The 24,221-nt window shown below is 45.6% G+C and overlaps 1 protein-coding gene across 1 annotated transcript in view; it reads right to left on the minus strand.

Moving 5' to 3' along the window:
* LOC144602006 (MICOS complex subunit mic25a-like) overlaps positions 1 to 24,221 on the minus strand; it is a 329,321-nt gene that overhangs the window by 62,583 nt on the left and 242,517 nt on the right. The window contains 1 exon segment of the mRNA XM_078414690.1: positions 12,817 to 12,952. Coding sequence (XP_078270816.1) covers positions 12,817 to 12,952 — 136 coding nt within the window.

Here is a 24,221-nt window from a genome sequence, read left to right on the forward strand (position 1 = left end):
ACACACACACACACACAAACATCACCCGAGGTCAGGATCAAACCTGGGTGTCCGATGCTGTGAGGCAGCAGCTGCATTGCTGTGCGTTTTCCTTCTTGTTCTGAGGTTGTAACTACAGATGCATACGTACGGACTTGTCATCATTTTTACAATGGGACCAGTGTCAGAAATCTGATCTGGAGCTGATATATTTGACTGTTTAGTTATCGAGACGATAACATTTTATGCGGTAGATTAGTTATCCCATCCCATCCCAAAAATGATACAGTTTAGCATTCAACTATACAGATAAATGTTTAGTTATCGGAACAGCAATAAATCACGGTCAGGAAAAGGGAAGCAAATAACACCGAAATCTTCAGATCTCCTTTGGTCGGTGAAGCATTCTAGTGATTAACTCAGTCTTCGGAGATTTTATTGTGCATCCACTCAGCCAAATCAAAAGCAAGGTGCTGGAGTTATTCGATAAGCAGTTTACTTATGGGTAGCCGCACAGTGTAATGATACAAGATAAAAATGATATGGCAAATGGGTGGATATAACTGGCCACGATTGAAGCATTGTACGGAAAACTTGAAAGGCATTCAGTTGCAATGCCGTGTCTTTCTAACCAAACATCAAACGCAATCAAATACCTTCCTTATAGGAGAGTGGAAAGTCTTCCACATATCTATGCAATACATTTATTCCGAGATGACTAGAATACAAAAACAGGGTTGTAATGCTGAGGCATAATGAGGCACTAGTCAGACCGCATTTGGAGTATTGTGAGCAGTTTTGGGCTCCACGGGGGGTGGTGAATCTGTGGAACTCATTGCCACGGACGGTAGTAGAGGACAAGTCAATGGATATTTTTTAGGCGGAGATTGACAGATTCTTGATTAGTCAGGGTATCAAGGTTATGGGGCAAAGGCAGGAGAATGGGGTTGAGAGGAAGAGATAGATCAGCCATGATTGAATGGAGGGGTAGACTTGATGGTCCAAATGGCATAATTCTGCTCCTCGAACTTATGAACATTACTTGATGCACTGTCCCCTCTTTGTATTTTCCGCCGTCATTGGTAATCGATCAGAATAGCACCTGTGGGTAATGTTAAGTGTCCATGGTCTGCATAGTAATGTTCAGTTTTATGTGTTGCTTGCAACGCACAGTTTTGATGCCGATCAATTTGCAACTGATCTCTGACATACGCTGAACATAAGACGATTATGAAAGCAGGATATGTTGGTTAATACATCGCTCCAATCCCAGTACTTTTGTTTTATCCCGGCCTTTTATCTCTTTAAAGCTGAGAGAGTTGGCTAGGGCGACACAGTGGAGCAGCGTGGAGTTGCTGCCTCACAGCACCAGAGATCCAGGTTCGATCCTGTCTATGGGTGCTGTCTGTACAGAATTTGAACGTTCTCCCTGTGGTCGTGTGGGTTTTCTCCGGGTGCTCCGGTTTTCTGCCACAGTCCAAAGGCGTACTGGTTTGTAGGTTAAATGACTTCTGTAAATTGTAAATTGTCCCTAGTGGCTAGGATAGTGCTAGCGTACGGGGTGATCGATGGTCAGCGCGGACTCGCTGGGCCGAAGGGCCCATTTCCACAATGCATCTCTAAAGTCTGTCCTAACTCAGCATGTCAGGCAGCATCCCTGGAGAATGTGGATTGGTGACGTTTCGGGTCGGGACCCTTCTTCGAGAGACTTCCCTGAAACGGAGATGGCCTTTGCCCAACAATCTGCCCATCAAATAACCCCCTCGCCTGTATTCACCTGTTCCCGCCCATGCTTTGTCCTGCCCCTCCTCTCTTCCAGCCATCTCCCCAATTCCACCCAATCCTCTACCCCTTATCCACCCAACCCCTTATCCTCCTGCACTCCAAGGAATAGAGTCCCAGCCTACTCAACCTTTAGTTGCCAGCATTTTCCCTGCAGCCCTTCTTGAAAAGAGGCACAACATTAGACACCCTCCAGTCTTCCGAAACCTCTCCTGCATTTAAAGACGACTCTTACATTTCAACCAGGGCTTCCGCAATTTCCTCTCTAGTTTTCCACAATGTCCTCGGATATATCTGATCAGGCCCTGGAGGTTTGTCTACCTTCATACAAGATAGTATCTTCAGCACCTCTTCAACCCTGACACTCACTGCTTTCAATGTCAGAAGGAATTCGGCCCATCAAGTCTACTCCGCCATTCAATCATGGCTGATCTATCTCTCCCTCCTAACCAAATTCCCCTGCCTTCTCCCTATAACCTCTGCCACCTGAACTAATCAAGAATCTATCTCTGCCTTAAAAATATCCACTGACTTGGCCTCCACAGCCTTCTGTGGCAAAGAATTCCACAGATTCACCACCCTCTGACTAAAGAGATTTCTCCACATCTCCTTCCTAAAAGAACATCCTGTAATTCTGAGGCCACGACCTCTAGTCCTAGACTCTCCCACTAGTGGAAACATCCTCTCCACATTCACAAGACACTAGATTAGATTAGAGCTCCATTTTAATGATAGAATAAAAAATCTGCAGATGCTGGTTTATACCAAAGATGGACACAAAGTGCAGGAGTAACTCAGCAGGTCAGGCAGAATCTCTGGAGAGAAATCAATGGGTGACCGTTTGGGTCAAAACCCTTCAGTTTGAAGAAGGGTCTTGACCCGAAATGTCACCCATTCCTTCTCTCCAAAGATGCTGCCTGTCCCGCTGAGTTACTCCAGCATATTGTCTCCAGGTTAATTTTATTAAAGTAACTGAAACATTCAATTTTGAATGCTGAATTCTCCAATTTTAGGTAACTTCCCCTCGAGCTTCTTTTTTTAAGCACCCCCCTCCACAGTGCCCCGCCTGGACTCTATTCCTCCGCTTCCCCCCATCATTCCTTCTTCTAGCTTCACAATTTGCAACCCTTCAATCCTTTTGTCTCACACCTTCTGCCTTTTCATCTCTGGCCTCTGTCCAACCATCTGTCAATCAAAACCGTGCCTCACCTGTATCAAACTATCACTCACCAGACTTTGTCCTGGCCCTCTTGGTTTAGTGGGATTGGGGCCAAACGTAGGCAGATGGGACTAGTGCAGATGGGGCATCTTGGCCCATGGACAGTTGGTATGGAGAGTCCATAAGTTCATGTCATTGAAGCAGAATTAGGCCACTCGGCCCATTGAGTCTACTCTGCCATTCAATCTTGGGGGATCTACCTTTCCCTCTCAACCCCATTCTCCTGCCTTCTCATAACCTTTGATGCCCTTATTAATCAAGAACCTATCAATCTCCACTTTAAAAATACCCAAAGACTTGGCCTCCACAGCTCTATCTGTGGCAATGAATTCCACAGATTCACCACACTCTGTCCAAAGAAATTCTCCCCCATCTTTCTAAAGCTACATCCTTTTATTGTGAGGCTGCGTCCTCTGGTCCTGGACTACCCCAGCAGTGGAAACACAGGTTGAGCTGAAGGGCCTGTTTCCGTTCTGTTTGACTCTGTGACTCTACGCAAGATAGCAAATCCCCAATCCCATGCACCAGCCAGCACCTGTAACTGTTTTGTGACTGTCGACAAAATTCAAAGGAAAATGATGACCGTGCAGAGTATTATCGGGAAGTGCTGACACAAAGGAGACAAACAAGAAATAATGATTGCAGAAAGGAAGTATAGTTTCCACACACGGTTTTAAATAGCATCGTGGAAGCATTCCCTGAGAAACCTGATCATCATTGCCTATTGGATATAATTACATTGAACATGGGGCGGCACAGTGGTTCAGCGGTAGAGTTGCTGCCTTACAGCGCCAGAGACCCCGATTCAATTTTGACTACAGGTGCTTCTGTACGGAGTTTATACGTTCTCCCCTCGACCGCGTTTCCTCCCACATTGCGAGGCCGTACAGGTTTGTAGGCTAATTGGCTTCTGTAAAAATTGTAAAAAATTGTCCCTTGTATGTACGATAGTGTTAGTGTACGGGGCTCGCTGGTCGGCGTGTTTTCGTTGGGCCGATCTCCCCTCTATATCACTAAAAAAAACATAGATTAATACAGCACAGGAACAGGCCCTTCTAGATTTAGATTTAGATTTAGAGATACAGCGCAGAAACAGGCCCTTCGGCCCACCGGGTCCGCGCCCCCCAGCGATCCCCGCACACTAACACTATCCTACACCCACTAGGGACAATTTTTTAAAAACATTTGCCCAGCCAATTAACCTACATACCTGTACGTCTTTGGAGTGTGGGAGGAAACCGGAAATCTTGGAGAAAACCCACGCAGGTCACGGGGAGAACGTACAAACTCCGTACAGAAGGCGCCCGTAGTCGGGATGGAACCTGTGTCTCCGGCGCTGCATTCGCTGTAAGGCAGCAACTCTACCGCTGCGCCACCGTGCCGCCCAACACATCTTCGGCCCACAATGTCTGTGCTGACTATGATGCCAAATTACGCTCATCTCCTCTACCTGCATGTGATCCATATCCAATGAATGAATGAAATAGAGAATGCAATCGAGGGAGTCAACAACATCGCCAGGCCAGGCCGATCCCTGCAACTCCAACCCACTGCTATCGCCAGGACAACGGGCCTTGAAAGGCTAAGTTAAGACTCTACATTATTAACAGCTTTGAACTTGAAGGATATAAGATGGAACTGGAAAGGTGGCTACTCTTGCCTCAGTGTAACCTAAGTACAGGATTCTTACACTCCGGTACATGGGTATGAAGTATGAAGGATGTAGGTCAAAAAGAAACTTCAAATCTTATTGCAAAAAAAATTGGCGGATGCAGAAGAGCTTTGCACTGGAAATGCTCCCTCTGGACCTCTCTTCCCTTCGTATATCAGCTGAGGCAATTTTGCTAAGAGGGAGTTGAAGCAAATGTGTTAATTGCTGCCTCCTTGATGGAGAGGAGCCCCTGGGACTTGCCAGAAGTGTTGTCGAGGGATAACAAACAAACTGGTTCAGCGCCAGACTATGTAATGGGCCTAGGGGTTGTACAGCTGCTAAACAAGATGATATCCTATCCGTCTAATAGGGAGTCCCTCTGGACTTTCTCTACATAGTATTCGAAATTAAAAGTGCTCTACTCTTCATCACCTGACAACGCGAGTAAATGTCAAAACACAGCCTCGGATGTATGGACAGGAAAGAGCTTGAGTACATGCTCAATGAAGCCACCAACAAACTGTTAGAACACAAAGTGTTGGGGCAGCTCGGCGGCTCAGGCAGCATCGCTGGAGGACATGGACAGATGACTTTTCGGGTCAGGACCCTTCTTCAGACGGGCCTTTATGGCCAAGTTAAGACTCTGCATTTTTAGGAACTTTGATCTTGAAGGGTACAAGATAAGCAGATGTGTAGGAAGGAACTGCAGATGCTGGTTTAAACCGAAGATAGACAAAAAGCTGGAGTAACTCAGCGGGACAGGCAGCATCTCTGGAGCAAAGGAATGGGTGACGTTTCGGGTCGAGACCCGTCTTCAGACTTAGGCAGATGGTTGGAAAAAGGCCAGTGATGAAAAGACAGAAATTAGTGAGACAAAAGGATTGAAGCCTTGCAAATTGTGAAGCTAGAGGAAGGAATATCGGTGGAAGGGGAGGGGGAATGGAGAAATTGGTGCTGGTCCAGGTGGGGGACAGGGGAGAGGGATAGACGATTGAAAGGGTCCCGACCTGAAACCTCACCTATCCATGTTCTCCAGAGATGCTGCTTGACCTACTGAGTTTAGACTTTTAGACCAAGATACAGTGTGGAAACAGACCCTTCGGACCACTGTCCAAGGAGAACATGCAAACTCCACCATGAGATGAAATATGAACTGTTGACTGTTTTTCTTTCCACTTACAATGCCTGATCTGCTTGGTATTTCCAATATTTCCTCTTTAAAATTTTCACCTGGGGAGCCTGTTCAATATTACAGTGGGATCAAACAACAAAGGAGGATGACGTTAAGGCTGTGAGACAGAATTGGTCAAGCAGAATGCTTCCTCCCCAGGCGGAGTGGTGCACTGGGATAGTGTGGATGCATAGACTGCTTGAGAAATCAATGGTTTGAGAATTAGCCAAACATCTAGACAAATGAGAGATTTATTTAGAAAGCAAGCAATAAGGAGGTTTATTTTCATGAAAAGTTCGGTTCAGTTCAGTTTATTTAATTGTCACGTGTACCGAGTACAGTGAAAGCTTTTGTTGCATGCTATCCAGTCAGCAGAAAGACAAGACATGGTCACAATCGAGCCATTTACAGTGTGTAGATACATTATTAGGGAATAATGTTTAGTGCAAATTAAAGCCAGTAAAGTCCGATCAAGGATAGTCCCATTGAGGGAGATGTCTTACAGATTATTTTTCTTTTAAAAGTTTTGTTTACATCCAAGATACAGCATGGAAACAGGCCCTTCGGCCCACCGAGTCCACGCCGGCCATCAATCACCCATTCTCACTAGTTCTACATTACCCACTGTCGCATCCACTCCCTGCACACGAGGGGTAATTTATAGAGGGCCGTAACCAACAAACCCGCACGTCCTTGAGATGTGGGAGGGAAACCGGAGCATCCGGAGGAAACCCATGCAGTCCCAGGGAGAAATTGCAAACTCCAGACAGACAGCAGCTGAGGTCTAGATTGAACCTGGGTCTCTGGCACTGTGAGGCAGCAGCTAATGAGAGATTTATTTTGAAAGCGGGCAGTAAGGGGGTTTATTTTCAACGAAAGAGTTTCAATCTTAACATAATTTTTCATTTAAGATAGCTTAAACTTTGGTTCGAATATTCATTAGTGAGAACACTCTAGAGTTGGGTCGAAATCATACACCTTGACCACAGCCAGGGTAAAACATCCTTTGTCTTTCCTGCTGAATTTAAAGATCACTAACTTCTGAAGTAAGTGGGTCTGGCAGCATCTCTGGAGGACATGGAAATGTGACGTTTCAGATTGTGACCCTGCTTCAGACTGATTGTGCTGGGGAGGAGAAAGCTAGAGAAGAGAGGTGGAGGGGGGGCACAAAGATTGGTAAGTGAGAGGTGGATACAGCTGAATGGGGTGTTCGATTGGCAAAAAGGAGGCAAAAGGGTGACAAAATGAGAAGAGACGGGGACAAGCAGACAAGAGGGTGCCAGGTAAGGAGAGAAGAGGAGTGAAATGTAAATTAAGATGATGGCATAGTCATTGGCCACAGTCAATAGACTTTAGACTTTAGGGATACAGCATGGAAACAGGCCCTCCGGCCTACCGAGTCCACGCCGACCAGCGATCACCCCATACACCAACACTAATCTTACCGAAGCCAATTAACCTACAAACCTGTATGTCTTTGGAGTATGGGAGGAAATCGGAGCACCCGGATGAAACCCACACGGTCACAGGGAGAACGCACAAACTCCGTATGGACAGCACCCGGAGTCAGGATTGAACCTGTGTCTCTGGCGCTGTGAGCCAGCAACTCTACCGCTGCGCCACTGTGTCGCCACCAAGCCGATAATCCTAGTTATTGTCCAAAATCAAGCTACGTATATCATTTAAGTTCGCTGGCGGAAATGTTCAAGGGCTCAACAAAGAACTCTCGGAAGTTTTGATTCACATCCTCAAACTCTGTTCTTGCAGATTGATGTCATTTGAACCCCATGAAAATGTTATGGCCTGTAGCATGTATTAAAACAAAAGTGATCATCTATACACTTCCCTCCCCGCGGCCATTAGACGCTCCATCGGCACAATGCAATCAAATTACAGTGGGTTTTACTGCAGTATTACTTCTTCTCACTTCCGTTGAAGCTCCATTAAAGGCCATAAACCCAACCGTACTCATTGAAATTCAGTAGATTAAATGTCTGAGTCTTATTTGTGGCACAAGGACACCTCTCTCGCCTCTGATTTTACAGAGATTTTTCTGATATACAGCGTGGAAACTGGTCCTTTGGCCCAGCGAGCCCACGATGACCAGCGATCACCCTGTACACTAACACTATCCTACACACGAGGGACAATTTACAATTTTACCAAAGCCAATTCACCTGCAAACCTGTACGTTTTTGGAGTGTGGGAGGAAACAGGAGCACCTGGAGAAATCCCATGTGGTGAACTCCCAGGGAGAAGGTACAAACTTGGTACAGACAGCACCGGAGACCAGAATCAAACCCAGGTCTCTGGCGCACTAAGGCAGCAGATCTCTCGCTGCACCACAGATGTTGTAAAATAATGTAGAACGCATCAGTTGAGAGGGACTTGAGAGGGGTTTTATACTTCAGGAGAACTTCTAAATTGGTGGAAGGCCAACGTCAACATGATGAGGGGGATCCAGCCAGAGCAAAATGGGACCAAACATCTGTCTATCAAATAACCCTCCTCACCTGTGCCAGCCTATTCTCTGCCAGGTTTTGTCCTGTCCCTTCTCTCTTCAAACTTTCTTTCTGCACCCCCCACCTCCCCCAAATCAGTCTGAAGAAGGGTCCCGACCCGAAACGTCATCTATGCACATTCTCCTGAGATGCTGCCTAAGCCCCTGAGCTACTCCAGTAACCAAAATGGAACCGAATGTTGAGAAGAAAAAGTACAGCAGAACAATGGGCAATCTTCAGATAGAACATAGACAGCGCAGAAAAAGGCCCTTCGGTCCACAATGTCCCTGCCAAATATGATGCCCAGCCAAACTCATATCTGTCTGCACATATTCCGTATCCCTCCATTCTCTGCACAACCATTTGCCTATCAGAAAGACTCCCCAACACCTCTATTCTATCTGCCTCCACCACCACCAGCCCTGGCAGTTCCAGCCACCCACCACCCTCTGTGTAAAATATTGCTTCTCACATCTCCTTTAAACCTTGAGGAGATAATTCAGGTACAAGGTGTGTACATTCCCAGAAGAAGGAAAGGTTGGCAAGATCAAAACCAAGATTCCTTGGACGAAAATTGAGATTGAAAATTTGACGAAAGAAGAAAATAAAATGAGGGTGTATTGTGTGAATTCTTCAAGTGAGAACCATGCTAAATACAAACCGTTGAGAGGGGAACTCCAGTTTCCTGCAACATTCCAAAGACGTGCGGGTTTGTAGGTTGATTGGCCCTCGGTAGATTGCCCCTAGTGTGTAGGGAGTGGATGAGAAAGTGGGATAACATAGAACGCATGTGAATTAGTGTGAACGGATGGTCGGCAAGGCCTGGGTAGGCCGAAGGGCCAGTTTCCATGCTGTATTTTTAAACTAAACTAAGTTTACAATTTTCCTTAGATGCAGTGGAGATGCTAAAGGATTGGAAAGTTATGCCCTTCACAGAGAATGTGTTCCAGAAATTGGTTAAAGATAAAACTGGCAACATGTCTCCAGAATCCCAATCACTTCTAAAGGACTTATGGTTAAACCAGTGTATAGTTCAGCTCAAGATAGACACAAAAGGTGGGAGTAACTCAGCGGGACAGGCAGCATCTCTGGAGAGAAGGAATGGGTGACGTTTCGGGTTGAGACCCTTCTCCAGACTGTCTGAAGAAGGGTCTCGACCCGAAACATCACTTATTCCTTCCCTCCAGAGATGCTGCCTGTCCCGCTGAGTTACTCCAGCTTTTTGTGTATATATTCGGTTTAAACCAGCATCTGCAGTTCCTTCTTACACATATAGTTCAGCTCAGATATTTTTCATGGATCCACTGTGGTTACTGTGAAGCTGGTAATGACTGAAAACAAGTTCCCACAGATCTTGATTGGAAACATACCCAGAAACTGCGGACTGATGTCAGAAATTAACGCATAGGTTTATACTTATCTGGTTTCTATCACTATCTATTTTAGTTTTCATGCCTGACTCATCCCAGTTGTGTATTAAAACACTTAACCTCTAATCATTTTATACCACAAATTTCAATCCCATCAAGTCCCAACAATGGGATAGTCACAAATCCGTGTCTTAAGATGCTTCAGTCGGTAAAAAAAAAACAATAGCTCCCGATACATTGGTTATAATGGAGATTAACGCTTTAGCAAGGAAATCAGCTACGCTTAATTACTTCAGATATGGCATTATAATCACTAAGTAAAAACAATGTCCCGAATTTACGATGAGAGAAACTTAAAGCAATCCAAACTTGCTGGAGGTAAAATAGCAGCAACTTCTGGAGAATGCACATGTGAATTTAACGCAGCAATCTAAACTTTACTGTCAACGATTTAATACGTTTGCACAGTGTGCAGTTTGCTCCAGAAATCTGGCAAATTTTTGATTGACTTTGGACTTTACTTTAGAGTTTAGAGATACAGCTTGGAAACAGGCCCCTCAGCCCACCAAGTCCAAGCCAACAAGTGATCACCCTGCATACTATCACTATCCTACACGCGAGGGACAATTTACAATTTTACAACAGCCAATTAACCAACAAATCTACACATCTTTGGAGTGTGAAGGGAAACTGGAGCACCTGGAGAAAACCCACACGATCACAGGGAGAACGTACAAACTCTGTACAGACAGCACCTGTAATCATGATGGAACCCAGGTCTCTGGCGCTGTGAGGCAGCAGCTCTACCACTGCCCCACTCTGCTGCCTCAATTGATTGAAGGATACAGCATGGAAACAGGCTCTTCACCTCACCATCCATGTTATCCCATGTTCTCATCTCCACTCCCTACGAAACCTGGGGCATTTTACACAGGCTAATTAACCTCCAGACCAGCACGCCTTTGGGACGTGGGAGGAATCAGAAAACCCGGAGGAAAGCTACGCGGTCACAGGGAGAACGTGTGGTCACCACACAGACAGCCCCCAAGGTCAGGATCAATCTCGGCTCTCTGGCGTTGTGGGGCAGCGGATCAATTAGCTGATGTGAATATCAGGTATTTATGAACAACTTTCGATGTAGAAAAATACAGTGGAAGTATTCTGCTTGCTGAACAAGTTGTGTTTTTAATTATGTAAGATTATGCCACATGAGACATAAATGGCCAATTTTATATGGCATTCACTCAGAGAAATATTTCAAAAATTCTGAAAATTTCAGAAACACACACACACACATACAAAGCAGAGAACAAAGTAGGCCATTCAGCCCCTTGAGCATGCTCCCCATTAAACAAAGAACAGTACAGTGCAGGAACAGACCCTCCGGCTCACAATGTCTGTGCCGTACATGATGCCAAGACCAACTCTTATCTACCTGCACATAATCCATATCCCATTCTCAACATATCCTTAAAAACCACTGTCGTATCTGCCTTCACCAGCGTGTTCCAGACACTCAGGGCAGCGTGTTCCAGGCACCCACCACCCTTTTGTGTTGAAAAAACGTTCTCCGCGCATCTCCTTTAAACTTTTCGCCACTCATCTTATCGCTAATCCCTCTGGTCTTTGCACTTCTTCTCTGGGGGAAAAAAGGTTCTGACTGTCTTTGCTGTCTCTGCCTCTCATAATTGTATAAACTTCCATCACGTCTCCCCTCAACTTCCAGTATAACAGAGAAAACAATCTAAGTTTGTCCAACCTCTCCCTGTAGCTAATACCCGGCAATCCAGGCTGCATCCTGGTCAGCAGAAGGGTCTCGACCCGAAACCTCACCCATTCCTGCTATTCAGAGATGCTGCCTGTCCCGCTGAGTTACTCCAGCATTTTGGGTCTTTCTTCAGCATTCTGATAAACCTCATCTGTACCCTCTCCAAATCCGCCACATCCTTCCTTCCCATTTGTGGAATTCTCTGCCTCAGAAGGCAGTGGAGGCCAATTCTCTGAATGCATTCAAGAGAGAGCTAGATAGAGCTCTTAAGGATAGCGGAGTCAGGGGGTATGGGGAGAAGGCAGGAACGGGGTACTGATTGAGAATGTCAGCCATGATCACATTCAATGGTGGTGCTGGCTCGAAGGGCCGAATGGCCTACTCCTGCACCTATTGTCTATTGTCTATTGGGTGTTAAAGGAATCAATGCCACAATTTCACAGAGCAGAGAGATCTCGCTGCCAAACACTAATTCCTCAAGGATGCCAGTGTGCATGGGACACTGCTGTGTGCAAACTGGCACGGAAGTTTCCTATGTAGAAATAGTACCCTTCAAAAACATTTTAAAATACTTAGGTAAGCCCTGAAAGGTTTGTAATATATCTTTTGCTCTTTTGTTGCAACAAGAGGCTAGTCCAGTAATGGACTGACAAACTCATGTATCTGGAATCGCGAACCGGAGGACGTCGGTGTAAGGTGAAGGCGGAAAGATTAAATAGAAATCTGAGAGGAAACATTTTCCCGGCGGGTGGTGTGTGAATGGAATGAGCTGCCGGATGGGGTAGTTGAGGCTGGGACTGTTGCAACATTTAAGAAACAAGTAGACAGGTACACGAATGGGACAGGTTGAGAGGGATATGGGCCGGTGGCATAACGCAGGCAGGTGGCATTAGTCTGGATGGGACGTTGGTTGGTGTGGGCAATTTGGGCCGAAGGGCCTGTTTGCATGCTGTGTGTCTCTATGACTCAGGTATTTGCAATGCCACTGAATACCCACCGGTTTGACTAATGGTCAAGACATGCAAAGTAGAAGGTTTTTTGATTGATTGAGAAATCCAGTTTGGAACCAGGCCCTTCGGCCCACTGAATCCATGCCGACCATTGGTTGAATTCTACTGTGAGAGAATCCGTAAATATAGGGCAGCACGGATACAGCAGGGAAACAGGTCCTTCGGCCCAACATGCCCATGCCGACCAAGGTGCTCCAACCACACTGGTCTCACCTGCCCACGTTTGGTCCATATCCCTCTAAACCATTTTTGTCCATGTACCAGCTCAAATATCTTTTAAATGTTGTTATCATACCTGCTTCAACTACCTCCTCTGGCAATATAGAGGGGATAATCATATAGAGGGGATAATCATCAAGCCATACCTTTTGTGCCTCTCGGATGCAGTGACTGTACTCCTTGGCAAAGTCTGAGCACTTGAGGGTTAGCTGTGGGTTGTCCAGGTAACACTGAAGGATCTGCTGCTGCAGGTCTATACATAGAGGCTCATAGTTTCTCCGCCTGTCAAACAAGGATGAACAAAACAAAGGTTGAGACACAAGGAACTTTACATTAGACTTTAGAGATGCAGCGCGGAAACAGGCTCTTTGGCCCACCGAGTCCGCGCCGACCGGCGATCACCCCCTACACTAGCACTGTCCTACACACAAGGGACAATTTACAATTTTTACCGAAGCCAATTAACCTACAAACCTGTACGTCCTTGGAGTGTGTAGGAAACCAGAGCACCCGGAGAAAAACCCATGCGGTCACAGGGAGAATGTACAAACTCCGTACAGCCAGCACCCGTGGTCATATTGAACCCGGGTATCTGGCCCTCTAAGGCAGCAACACTACTGCTGTGCCACCGTGCCACCCTCGTTTGCGTGCTATCCAATTAAATCTGATCATAGACACAAAATGCTGGAGTAACTCAGCGGGACGGGCAGCATCTCTGGAGAGAAGGAATTGGTGAGGTTTCGGGTCGAGTTCCTTCTTCAGACTGAGAGTCAGGGGAGAGGAGATACAGAGATAAGGAAGTGTAAGGTGTGAGAACGACACTAAAGGAGGTGGATATCAAGGAAAATGTCGAATAGATCATTGTTAGCTAGGAGAAGGTAACAACAAAGCAAACAGAGATAAAATGTAATCGGGGACGGTCAGACTGGTTGGAGACAAATATACCAGAATGCAGAATATAGTGCTACAGCGTTAATGTCCCACAGAAAAAGTCCCATGTCCACATAAGGTAGGTTGGAAGATCGGGATGCACCCTGGACAATAGGAATAGTCTCTGGAGAAATAGTCTGAACAAGGGTCTCGACCTGAAACGTCACCTATTCCTTTTCTCCAGAGATGCTGCCTGACCCTCTGAGTTACTCCAGCATTTTGCGTTTATCTTTGATTATATTGCTTGCTTTCCTGAGGCAGCGTGAGGTGTAGATGGAGTCGATGGTGAGGAGGCTGATCTGTGTTACAGAAGGACTGGGCTACATCCACAACTCCGATAAGTTTAAATTCTCTGCTAAAGGGTAACGCAGTCATTCATCGTCAAAACAGGCCCGTTGCTCCAACTTGTCCATGCCAACTTAAGATGGCCATCTAAGCTAGTCCCACTGGCCTCCATCCAAACCTTTCCTATCCTGTCCAAATGTCGTTATAGTACCTGCCTCAACTAATCTTCAGACAGCTTGCTCCTATTATGAACCACTCTCTATGTGAACCCACCACAGATGGTAGGCCCACAAGTTTTAATTATTAAATCCAATATCTTACTTACTTTTGAAACCATTTCCTCAACCTGCTCTGTCACTTTCAATGACCAATGTACATTTACTTCCAGAACATGTGTAAGAAAGAACTGCAGATGCTGGTTTAAATCGAAGGTAGACCCAAAATGCTGGAGTAACTCAGCGGGACAGGCAGCATCTCTGGAGAGAAGGAATGGGTGACGTTTCGGGTCGAGACCATTCTTCCAGAACATTCTTTCTTCTGCCCCTAATAGAGTCATACTGCATGGAAACAGGCCCTTCGGCCCAACGTTTCCATGCCAACACCTAAGCTAGCTCCATTTGCCTGCATTTAGCCCATATCCTTCTACATCTTTCCTATCCATGTGGCTGTACACATGTCTTTTAAATTATGTTATAGTACCTACCTCAACTACCTCCTCTGGCAGCTTGTTCCATATTTGCCAACCTCTGTGTGAAAAAGTTGCCTCTCAGGTTCCTATTACATTTTCCCCCCCTCGCCTTAAACCTATGTCCTCTGGTTCTTGATTCCCCTCCTCTGGGAAAAAGATTCTGTGCATCTACCCGATCTCTGCTGCTCATGAAGAATTGTAAACTCTAGTTAATAATGCTTTTCTCTCATCCTTCCTATAAAAAAATGAAACATTTCACATTTCTCAGTGTTAAATTTCAACATGTAACACTTTGTAATTCTCAGCTTTAAATTTCAATTGCCACCTATCTCATGACCACGTGCCCAAATACTTCTCCACGAGACGAGACGAAGGAGATAGAGTGCTGGGTAACATGGTATCTGAACAATAACCTCTCCCTCAATGCCAGTAATACGAAGGAGCTTTAGACATTAGAGATACGGCACGGAAACAGGCCCTTCGGCCCACCCAGTCCGCACCGACCAGCGACAACTCTGTACATGGGCACTAATCTACACACTAGGCACAATTTACTATCTTACTGAAGCCAATTAACCCACAAACCCACACGTCTTTAGAGTGTGGGAGGTACCTGGAGCACCCGGAGAAAATCCACGCGGTCGCAGGGAGAACGTGCAAACCTTGTATAGACGGCACCCGTGGTCAGGATTGAACCCGGCTTTCTGGAGATGTAAGGCAGCAACTACTGCTGCGCCACCGTGCCATCGATTAGTCAACGATTACCGCTAATCATCAATTTCCACAGATACATCGTCGAAAGCATCCTATTGGGATGCATCAGTTTGGTTTGGCAACTGCTCTGCCCTAGAAATTGTAGAAAGTTGTGGACACAGCCCAGACCATCAACCTCCCCTCCCCATTGAATCTATCTTGTCGGATAAATACATATAGGTAGGGACACAGATTCCTACGGATCCGTATTTATCCAACAGTATTCACTCATCCGTATTTATCCGATCATTTCCCTCCATCAAGTATTTCAGTATTTGCATACAGTACATCAGTCCCTCTAATGAAAGAAGACAAAAAGTGCAAGAGTAACTCAGCGGGTCAGGCATCATCTCTGCAGAAGATGGATAGGTTACGTTTCGGGTCGGGACTATCCATGTTCTCCAGAGGTGCTGCCTGGCGAGCTGAGTTACTCCGGCATTTTACGTCCTTTTTATGTAAACGAAGATCTGCAGTTCCTTGCTTCTCTGTCGTACTGAAACAACTCACAAACCAAAGCAGCTTTGACAACATTTTAATGATAAATGGAAGCACCTTTTGAAACATCTTTCTGAAGCTTTCACTCCTGATGCTAATTTACATTGCAGTGTGAATTTTAATTGCTGCAAAAAAGAATTTTGCCCAGGTGCATGTTGTATAGGTTTCCAGATAAAAACATCATCAATTCTACCGAAGGAGAAATCCTGGTTCCTGCTGTCACATTCACTAAATGTAAGCCTGACAATTGAATCCTGATTAACAGATAACTAGCTTGCCAACAAATTTTATGCTTGGGTCAGGATTTTTGTTAGACTGCAGCCAAAAATAGTCTGTTTGCAATCTTTGTGGCACAGCCTATTTAATCATTTGTCCCGGCATTTGATGCAAGAGAAGGTAACTCGAATAAATTGCAAAAGACATCTCTTTTTAGTTTTAGAGATACAGCGTGGAAACAGGCCCTTTGGCTCACCAAGACCCGGCGATTACCCGTACACATTTCTATCCTACATACAAGGGACAATTTGCAGAAGCCAATTAACCTACAAACTGGCACGTCTTTGGTGTGGGAGGAAACCGGAGCACCCGGAGAAACAGGGAGAACAGGAAGATGAGAAAACATTTCTTCACACAGAGAGTGGTGAGTCTGTGGAATTCTCTGCCGCAGAAGGTAGTTGAGGCCAGTTCATTGGCTATATTTAAGAGGGAGTTAGATGTGGTCCTTGTGGCTAAAGGGATCAGGGGGTATGGAGAGAAGGCAGGTACAGGTTACTGAGCTGGATGATCAGCCATGATCATATTGAATGGCGGTGCAGGCTCGAAGGGCCGAATGGCATACTCCTGCACCTATTTTCTATGTTTCTATTTTTCTATGTTTCTAGAACGTACAGCACCTGTAGTCAGGATCGAACCCGGGTCTCGGGCGCTGTGAGGCCAGTGGAAAGTCATGTACCTGCCTTTCATCGAAGCCCATCACAAACATGTTAGGCTTGTCAGATTGCTGGTCTTGAGTTCTGTGAGGCACGGTAACAAAGCAGTGCAGTTGCTGCCTCGTAGCCTCATCGATCCTGACCTCGGGTGCTGTCTGTGTGTGGAGATTGCACGTTCTCCCTGTGACCGCCTAGGTTTCCCCTGGGTTTCCTCCCTCATCGGTTTGTAGGCGAATTGACCCTCTGTAAATTGCCCCTCTGTAAATTGCCCCGAGTGTGTAGGGAGTGGATGAGAAAGTGGGATAACATAGAACTAGCGTGAACGGGTGACCGATGGTCGGCGTGGACTTGGTGGACTGAAGGGCCTTTTCCATGCTGTATCTTTCAATCAATCAATTTACTAAAGTGGGACTTGAAGCCACAAATTGACATATTTTGAGAAGTCCTAAAGTAAAGCCACAGCTGACATTAACAGCAGATCACATCTAAAACAACTCCCTGTGTTTCCTCTTTCAGTTGATGTAATTTCAGATTATGTAATTTCACTTTCTACTTTAATATACATTTCCTCAATTTCATTTGGTAAACTTGAAAAGAATTGCATGTAGATTGCTTGCTTTAAAAAAAATGACCTCTATTGTTCACGGGACTTTCATGCTTACGAATTTGCTGTTGGGATTTTCTAAATTGCAAATTTCATCCTGAATGAGTCAGTTGAGTCACAAGATGAGAGGTTACGAGAAAACTCGTGAGCAGCTTGAAACAAACTCTTCCCGTTTATTTTTCTCGTCTGGGAAAGTACATATTAAGATCCCCAAGACATCAGGGGCGGCACAGTGGCGCAGTGGTAGAGTTGCTGACTTACAGCGCCAGAGATCCGGGTTCGATTCTGACTACGGGTGCTGTCTGTACGGAGTTTAATAGACAATAGACAATAGACAATAGGTGCAGGAGGAGGCCATTCAGCCCTTCGAGCCAGCACCGCCATTCAATGTAATCATGGCTGATCATTCTCAATCAGTACCCCGTTCCTGCCTTCTCCCCATACCCCCTGATTCCGCTATCCTTAAGAGCTCTATCTAGCTCTCTCTTGAATGCATTCAGAGAATTGGCCTCCACTGCCTTCTAAGGCAGAGAATTCCACAGATTCACAACTCTCTGACTGAAAAGGTTTTTCCTCATCTCAGTTCTAAATGGCCTACCCCTTATTCTTAAACTGTGGCCCCTTGTTCTGGACTCCCCCAACATTGGGAACATGTTTCCTGCCTCTAACGTGTCCAACCCCATAATAATCTTATACGTTTCGATAAGAACTCCTCTCATCCTTCTAAATTCCAGTGTATACAAACCCAGTCGCTCGTCTTTCAACATATGACAGTCCCGCCTTTCCTGGAATTACCCTAGTAAACCTACGCTGCACGCCCTCAATAGCAAGAATATCCTTCCTCAAATTTGGAGACCAAAACTGCACACAGTACTCCAGGTGCGGTCTCACTAGGGCCCTGTACAACTGCAGAAGGACCTCTTTGCTCCTATACTCAACTCCTCTTGGTATGAAGGCCAACATTCCATTGGCTTTCTTCACTGCCTGCTGTACCTGCATGCTTCCTTTCAGTGACTGATGCACTAAGACACCCAGATCTCGTTGTGGTTTGTGGTTCTCTCTGTGACCGTGTGGGTTTTCTCCGGGTGCTCCGGTTTCCTCCCGCACTCCAAAGCCTTGCAAGTTTGTCAGTTCACTGGCTTCTGTGAGCTGTAAATTGTCCCTAGTGTGCAGGATAGTGCAAGTGTACGGGGTGATCGTTGGTCTGCGTGGACCCGCTGGGCCGAAGGACCCGTTTCCACGATGCATCTCTAAAGTCCAAAGTCTATTGTAACTCAGAATGTCAGGCAGCATCTCCGGAGAATGTGGATAGGTGACGTTACGTAAACTAAACCAAACTAAACTCCGGCAAATTTGCAAACTTACTAACCATATACAATGACTTCCAAGCCATTCAAATTTATCACAAAAAGCGGTCCCAGCACTGATCCCTGCAGAGCTCCCTGGCACATAGACGTCCAGCCAGAATAACACGGTTCCACCATAACCCTCAGCTGTTCGGACTGCACACTCAACTCCAAAGGACAGAAAAATCTTTCCTCCTTATCCAAATGGCCAATTCCTTGTGAAAAGTACTACAGTATCTAGTTCCATTTAATTTTTTGGCCATTGCATTTCAGGTAAAAGCAAACTCCAAAAAGCCAATATGTCAGCAAAATAAACGAGGAAAATTTATACTCTTCAATCTTTGATTAATCTTCTCTTGTAGACACCTGCAACAGATAGCACCATTTTGACCTCTAATCTAGTCATCTTTAGACTTTAGAGATATTGCGTGAAAACAGGCAATTCGGCCCACCGAGTCCACACCGACCAGCGATCACCCCCGTATACTAGCACTATTCCGCACACTAGGGACAATTTACAATTTTACAGAAGCCGATTAGCAAACAAACCTGCATGTCTTTGGAGTCTGGAAGGAAAATGGAGCACCAGGAGGAAACCCATGTGGTCACAGGGAGATGTACAAACTCCACACGGACAGCACCCGTAGTCGGGATGGAACTCGGGACTCTGGCGCTGTAAGGCAGCAACTCTACCACTGCGCTGCCCTAATCTACTCCTTAGATACACTACAACCATAAGGCAATGAGAGCGAGAAGCTTTTTCTCTAGGGTAGAAATGTCAGGGACTAGAGGACATAGCTTTAAGGTAAGAGTGGCAAAGCTGAAAGGAGATATGCAGAGCAAGTTTTTTTTAACACAAAGGGTGGTGAGTGCCCAGAACGTGCTGCCTGGTGTGGACTTTGTGTATTGCATGCAAAAACAAAGCATTTCAATGTACTTAGGTACATGTGACAATAGAATGTTATTGAATCATTAATTGCTGAATCATTGACTACACAGCAAGGTCCACAACAAACATTGTGCTCCGAAACTGTAAAGTCTGCTTCGCTTTCTCCATTTGCCATTGAGAGAGCGTCTTGAAGTCGGGTCTCGACTCGAAACGTCACTTATTCACGTTCTCCAGAGTTGCTGCCTGATGAGATCTGTTACGGTGCTGGAGATGGTGGCCTGGTTTTCGATACTGTGCTTATGCTACAGAGATGGGGTATGGAGAGGTGTGGAAAGCTGGCACCTGCCCTGCCAAAGTAAAGACCAGCGCAGAAACAACAGTGCAACGGTAGAGTTGTTGCCTCATAGCAACAGAGACCTGGCTTCGACCCTGAGCATGGGTTTGTACGTTTTCCCTGTGACTGTGTGGGTTTTCTCCGGGTGCTCCAGTTTCTTCCCTCACTCTAAAGACATACACGTTTGTAGGACAACTAGCTTCTGCAAATTGTCCCTAGTTTACCGGATAGTGTTAGTGTACGGGGAGAGCGCTGGTCAGCGTACACTCGGTGGTCCGAAGGGCCTGTTTCCATGCTGTATCTCTAGAGTAAAGTAAACAGACTCGTCCGAGCCCCATCTAAGATAGCACACACCATTTGCCCGCTGTTTGACCCATATCCCTCTAAACCTTTCCTATCATAGAAACATAGAAAATAGGTGCAGGAGTAGGCCATTCAATATGATCATGCACCGCCATTCAATATGATCATGGCTGATCATCCAACTCAGTATCCTGTACCTGCCTTCTCTCCATACCCCCTGATCCCTTTAGCCACAAGGGCCACATCTAACTCCCTCTTAAATATAGCCAATGAACTGGCCTCAACTACCCTCTGTGGCAGAGAATTCCACAGATTCACCACTCTGTGTGAAAAAAAACTTTCTCATCTCGGTCCTAAAAGACTTCCCCCTTATCCTTAAACTGTGACCCCTTGTTCTGGACTTCCCCAACATCGGGAACAATCTTCCTGCATCTAGCCTGTCGAACCCCTTAAGAATTTTGTATGTTTCTATAAGATCCCCCCTCAATCTTTTAAATTCCAGCGAGTACAAACCGAGTCTATCCAGTCCTTCTTCATATGAAAGTCCTGCCATCCCAGGAATCAATCTGGTGAACCTTCTCTGTACTCCCTCTATGGCAAGAATGTCTTTCCTCGGATTAGGAGACCAAAACTGTACGCAATACTCCAGGTGTGGTCTCACCAATGCCCTGTACAACTGCAGCAGAACCTCCCTGCTCCTATACTCAAATCCCCTGGCTATGAATGCCAACATACCATTCGCTTTCTTCACTGCCTGCTGCACCTGCATGCCTACCGTGTACCTGTCCAAGCTTCTTTTAAATGCTGTTATAGTAGCGGTAGAGTTGCCATCAACTACCTCCCCTGGCAGCTCGTTCCATACACCCACCGCCCTGGAAGATTGGAGCTGATTGATCAGGGAGAAACACGTCAACATGCTCTGAGAATAAACAAGCATGTTTACAGAATTTTGGAGCAGTTATTGAAGCAAAAATAGCCATTTGAGACGTTCTAATACCTTTAAGCAAATTGTGGTATTATTAATACAGGCCATTAGGTCTCGCAGCTCAACATATTTCATTCATTACACCTCCATTATTGTTAGTATACCCCCATGCTATTTAATAAACATACTGCTAAAAAACTTTACCGCAACCATTATCACTGCTGGTGTCAAATTAGGCATTATTGCTCTGAAGGCTTACTGGGGAAATGCATTGACATGAACCTTAAATTACATGAGATCTCTGATTGTTCACAGTACTTCAGACAAATTAACATCTGCCCCGGCGTTTTAGATTCAGTGTATTTGTGGAGTTGACTGTGCTAGAAACAAACATGTTGTGTGGATACAGAAATAAAAACCCCCACAAAGTGCTGGAGTAACTCAGCCAGTCAGGCTGCATCCCTGGAGAACATGGAAAGATGACGTTTTAGGTTGGGACCCAACTCCAGACTAAAGAAGGATCACGACCAGGAAAGGTTTAGATGTATTATTGTCACGTGTACCGAGGTACAGTAAAATGTTTTATACGGCATGCTATCCAAGCAAATCAGATGCTGTACATAAATACAATCAAGCCGAACTCAAGTACAATAGGTAGAGCAAAGTGGCAGTACAGTGGTACAGCGGTAGAGTTGCCATCTTACAGTGCTCGAGACCTAGGTTCAATCCTGACTACAGGTGCTATTGTACTGAGTTTCTACCTTCTCCCTGTGACCACGTGGTTTTCTCCGGGTGCTCCGGTTTCATAGAAACCTAGAAAATAGGTGCAGGAGGAGGCCATTCGGCCCTTCGAGCCAGCACCGCCATTCATTGTGATCATGGCTGATCGTCCCCAATCAATAACCCGTGCCTGCCTTCTCCCCATATCCCTTGATTCCGCTAGCCCCTAGAGCTCTATCTAACTCTCTCTTAAATCCATCCAGTGATTTGGCTTCCACTGCCCTCTGTGGCAGAGAATTCCACAAATTCACAACTCTCTGGGTGAAAACTTTTTTTCTCACCTCAGTTTTAAATGGCCTCCCCTTTATTCTAAGACTGTATTTCAAGCTACTGTATCTTCTGCTGGGCGGGAGCAGAGAGAAGAAGGAATGACCGGGGTCATTCAAATAGGTCTCCAGGTCAATAGTCATGTACTGATTTTATTAATTCAATAACTAATTCAATAACGGGGAGTTGAAGAGAATGTGAGGAGCGTTAAAAAACAAGGGATTAATGTGGGATGACTGAAAATGATGGATGGTTGATGGTGGGTGTGAACTCAATGGGCTGAAGGGCCTGTTTCCGTGCTATTTCTCTCTATAACTTAACCACAACACGACTGCCCTTTCATAAATCAATCGAACAGAAACTCACTTATCTCAGCAACACAATAATTAATAAATTTTCGTACAACTTTGGGAACTACAGGGGACACAACAAGAATCAATTTGTTTGAGGGTGAATAAGGTGTGAATTCACAGGTTTCAAAGTTTAGTCACCCATTTCTTCTCTCCAGAGATGCTGCCTGTCCCGCTGAGTGACTCCAACATTTTATGTCTATCTTCGGTGGGCCAAAGGGGCTGTTTCCACTCTGTATCTCTAAACTAAACTAAAAACTCATGACTCTTGAAAGCACGCATCCAGATGACACACCAGGGTCGAAGCCACCAAATCTGACAAACAAAAAAAAATGTACAGGATCAAGGATGCTATTTCAAAGTATTGGAAAGAATTGCACGTAATAAAAATGAAATTTGATTTATGCAGTCACAGTAAAGCAGGCAGAGTAAGAAATTCCGACTGTGTTCAGCACAGAGACTGGATAACTTGTGAGTGACAAGGTCATGGCTTGACTTATGAAAGAATCCTTCACAAATTGAATAAATTAGACATGCCATGGCCTGCACATTCTGCGTGTACAGTCTATGTGAGATATTTAATTTTGTTGCGTTATTAACACTCAGATAATTAAGTTTTATTTGTGGCCAAGGTGGCCAAACATTACTACAGTGAAATAAGTGGTGAGACCTAATTACCTTAAACGCTTACGTTCAATACCTTGGCATCAGTTGTGACTCAAGGGGCAGTGTTCTGAGTCAGAAAGCTGCGGCTTCAGGGTTGATGGGAGTGCTGCAGATGACCTTTGGGTGACGTTAAAGAGATCTTGTCTGCTCACTCAGGTGGAAAAGGTCTTCTGTTACCACATCAGAGATCAAGGAAAATCTGCCCAGTTTCCACGATACTATTTATTAGGCCATGGAGTCATACAGCGTGGGAACAGGCCCTTCGGCCCAACCTGCCCACACCCACCAACATGTCCCATCTACACTAGCCCCACCTGCCTGCGTTTGGCCCATATCCCATTAAACCAGTCCTATCCATGTACCTGTCTAAATGTTTCCTCAACGTTGCAATAGCACCTGCTGCAACTACCTCCTCCGGCAGCTTGTTCCATACACCCACCACCCTTTGTGTGGAAAAAATTACCCCTTCCTATTAAATCTTCTCCCCCTTCCCCCTCACCTTAAGCTTATGTCCTCTGGTTCTCGATTCCCCTACTCTAGGCAAGAGACTCTGTGCGTCTTCCCTATCTATTCCTCTCATGATTTTGTACACCTCTATAAGGTCAACCCTCATCGTCCTGTGCTCCAAGGAATATAGTCCTAGCCTGCTTAACCTCTCCCTATAGCTCAGGCCCTCGAGTCCTGACACCATCCCCGTAAATGTTCTCTGCACCCTTTCCATCTTGGCAACATATAACAGGTCATATAACATGGAACATTGCAGCACAAGAACAGGTCCTTTGGCTCACAATGTCTGTGCTGAACATGATGCCAAGATAAACTAATCTCATCTGCCTGCACATCTATGTGTCTATCTAAAACCCTCTGAAACCCCATTATTGTATCTACCCCCACCCCACCCACAGCAGCCACTACCCTCCAGTCAACCACCACCCTCTCTGTAAAAAACTTTAAACTCTGCTCCTCTCACCATGAAACCTTTTCCCCCCACCCCACCCCTCCCACCT

Source organism: Rhinoraja longicauda, chromosome 17, assembly GCF_053455715.1.
Source record: "Rhinoraja longicauda isolate Sanriku21f chromosome 17, sRhiLon1.1, whole genome shotgun sequence".
NCBI lineage: Eukaryota > Metazoa > Chordata > Chondrichthyes > Rajiformes > Arhynchobatidae > Rhinoraja > Rhinoraja longicauda.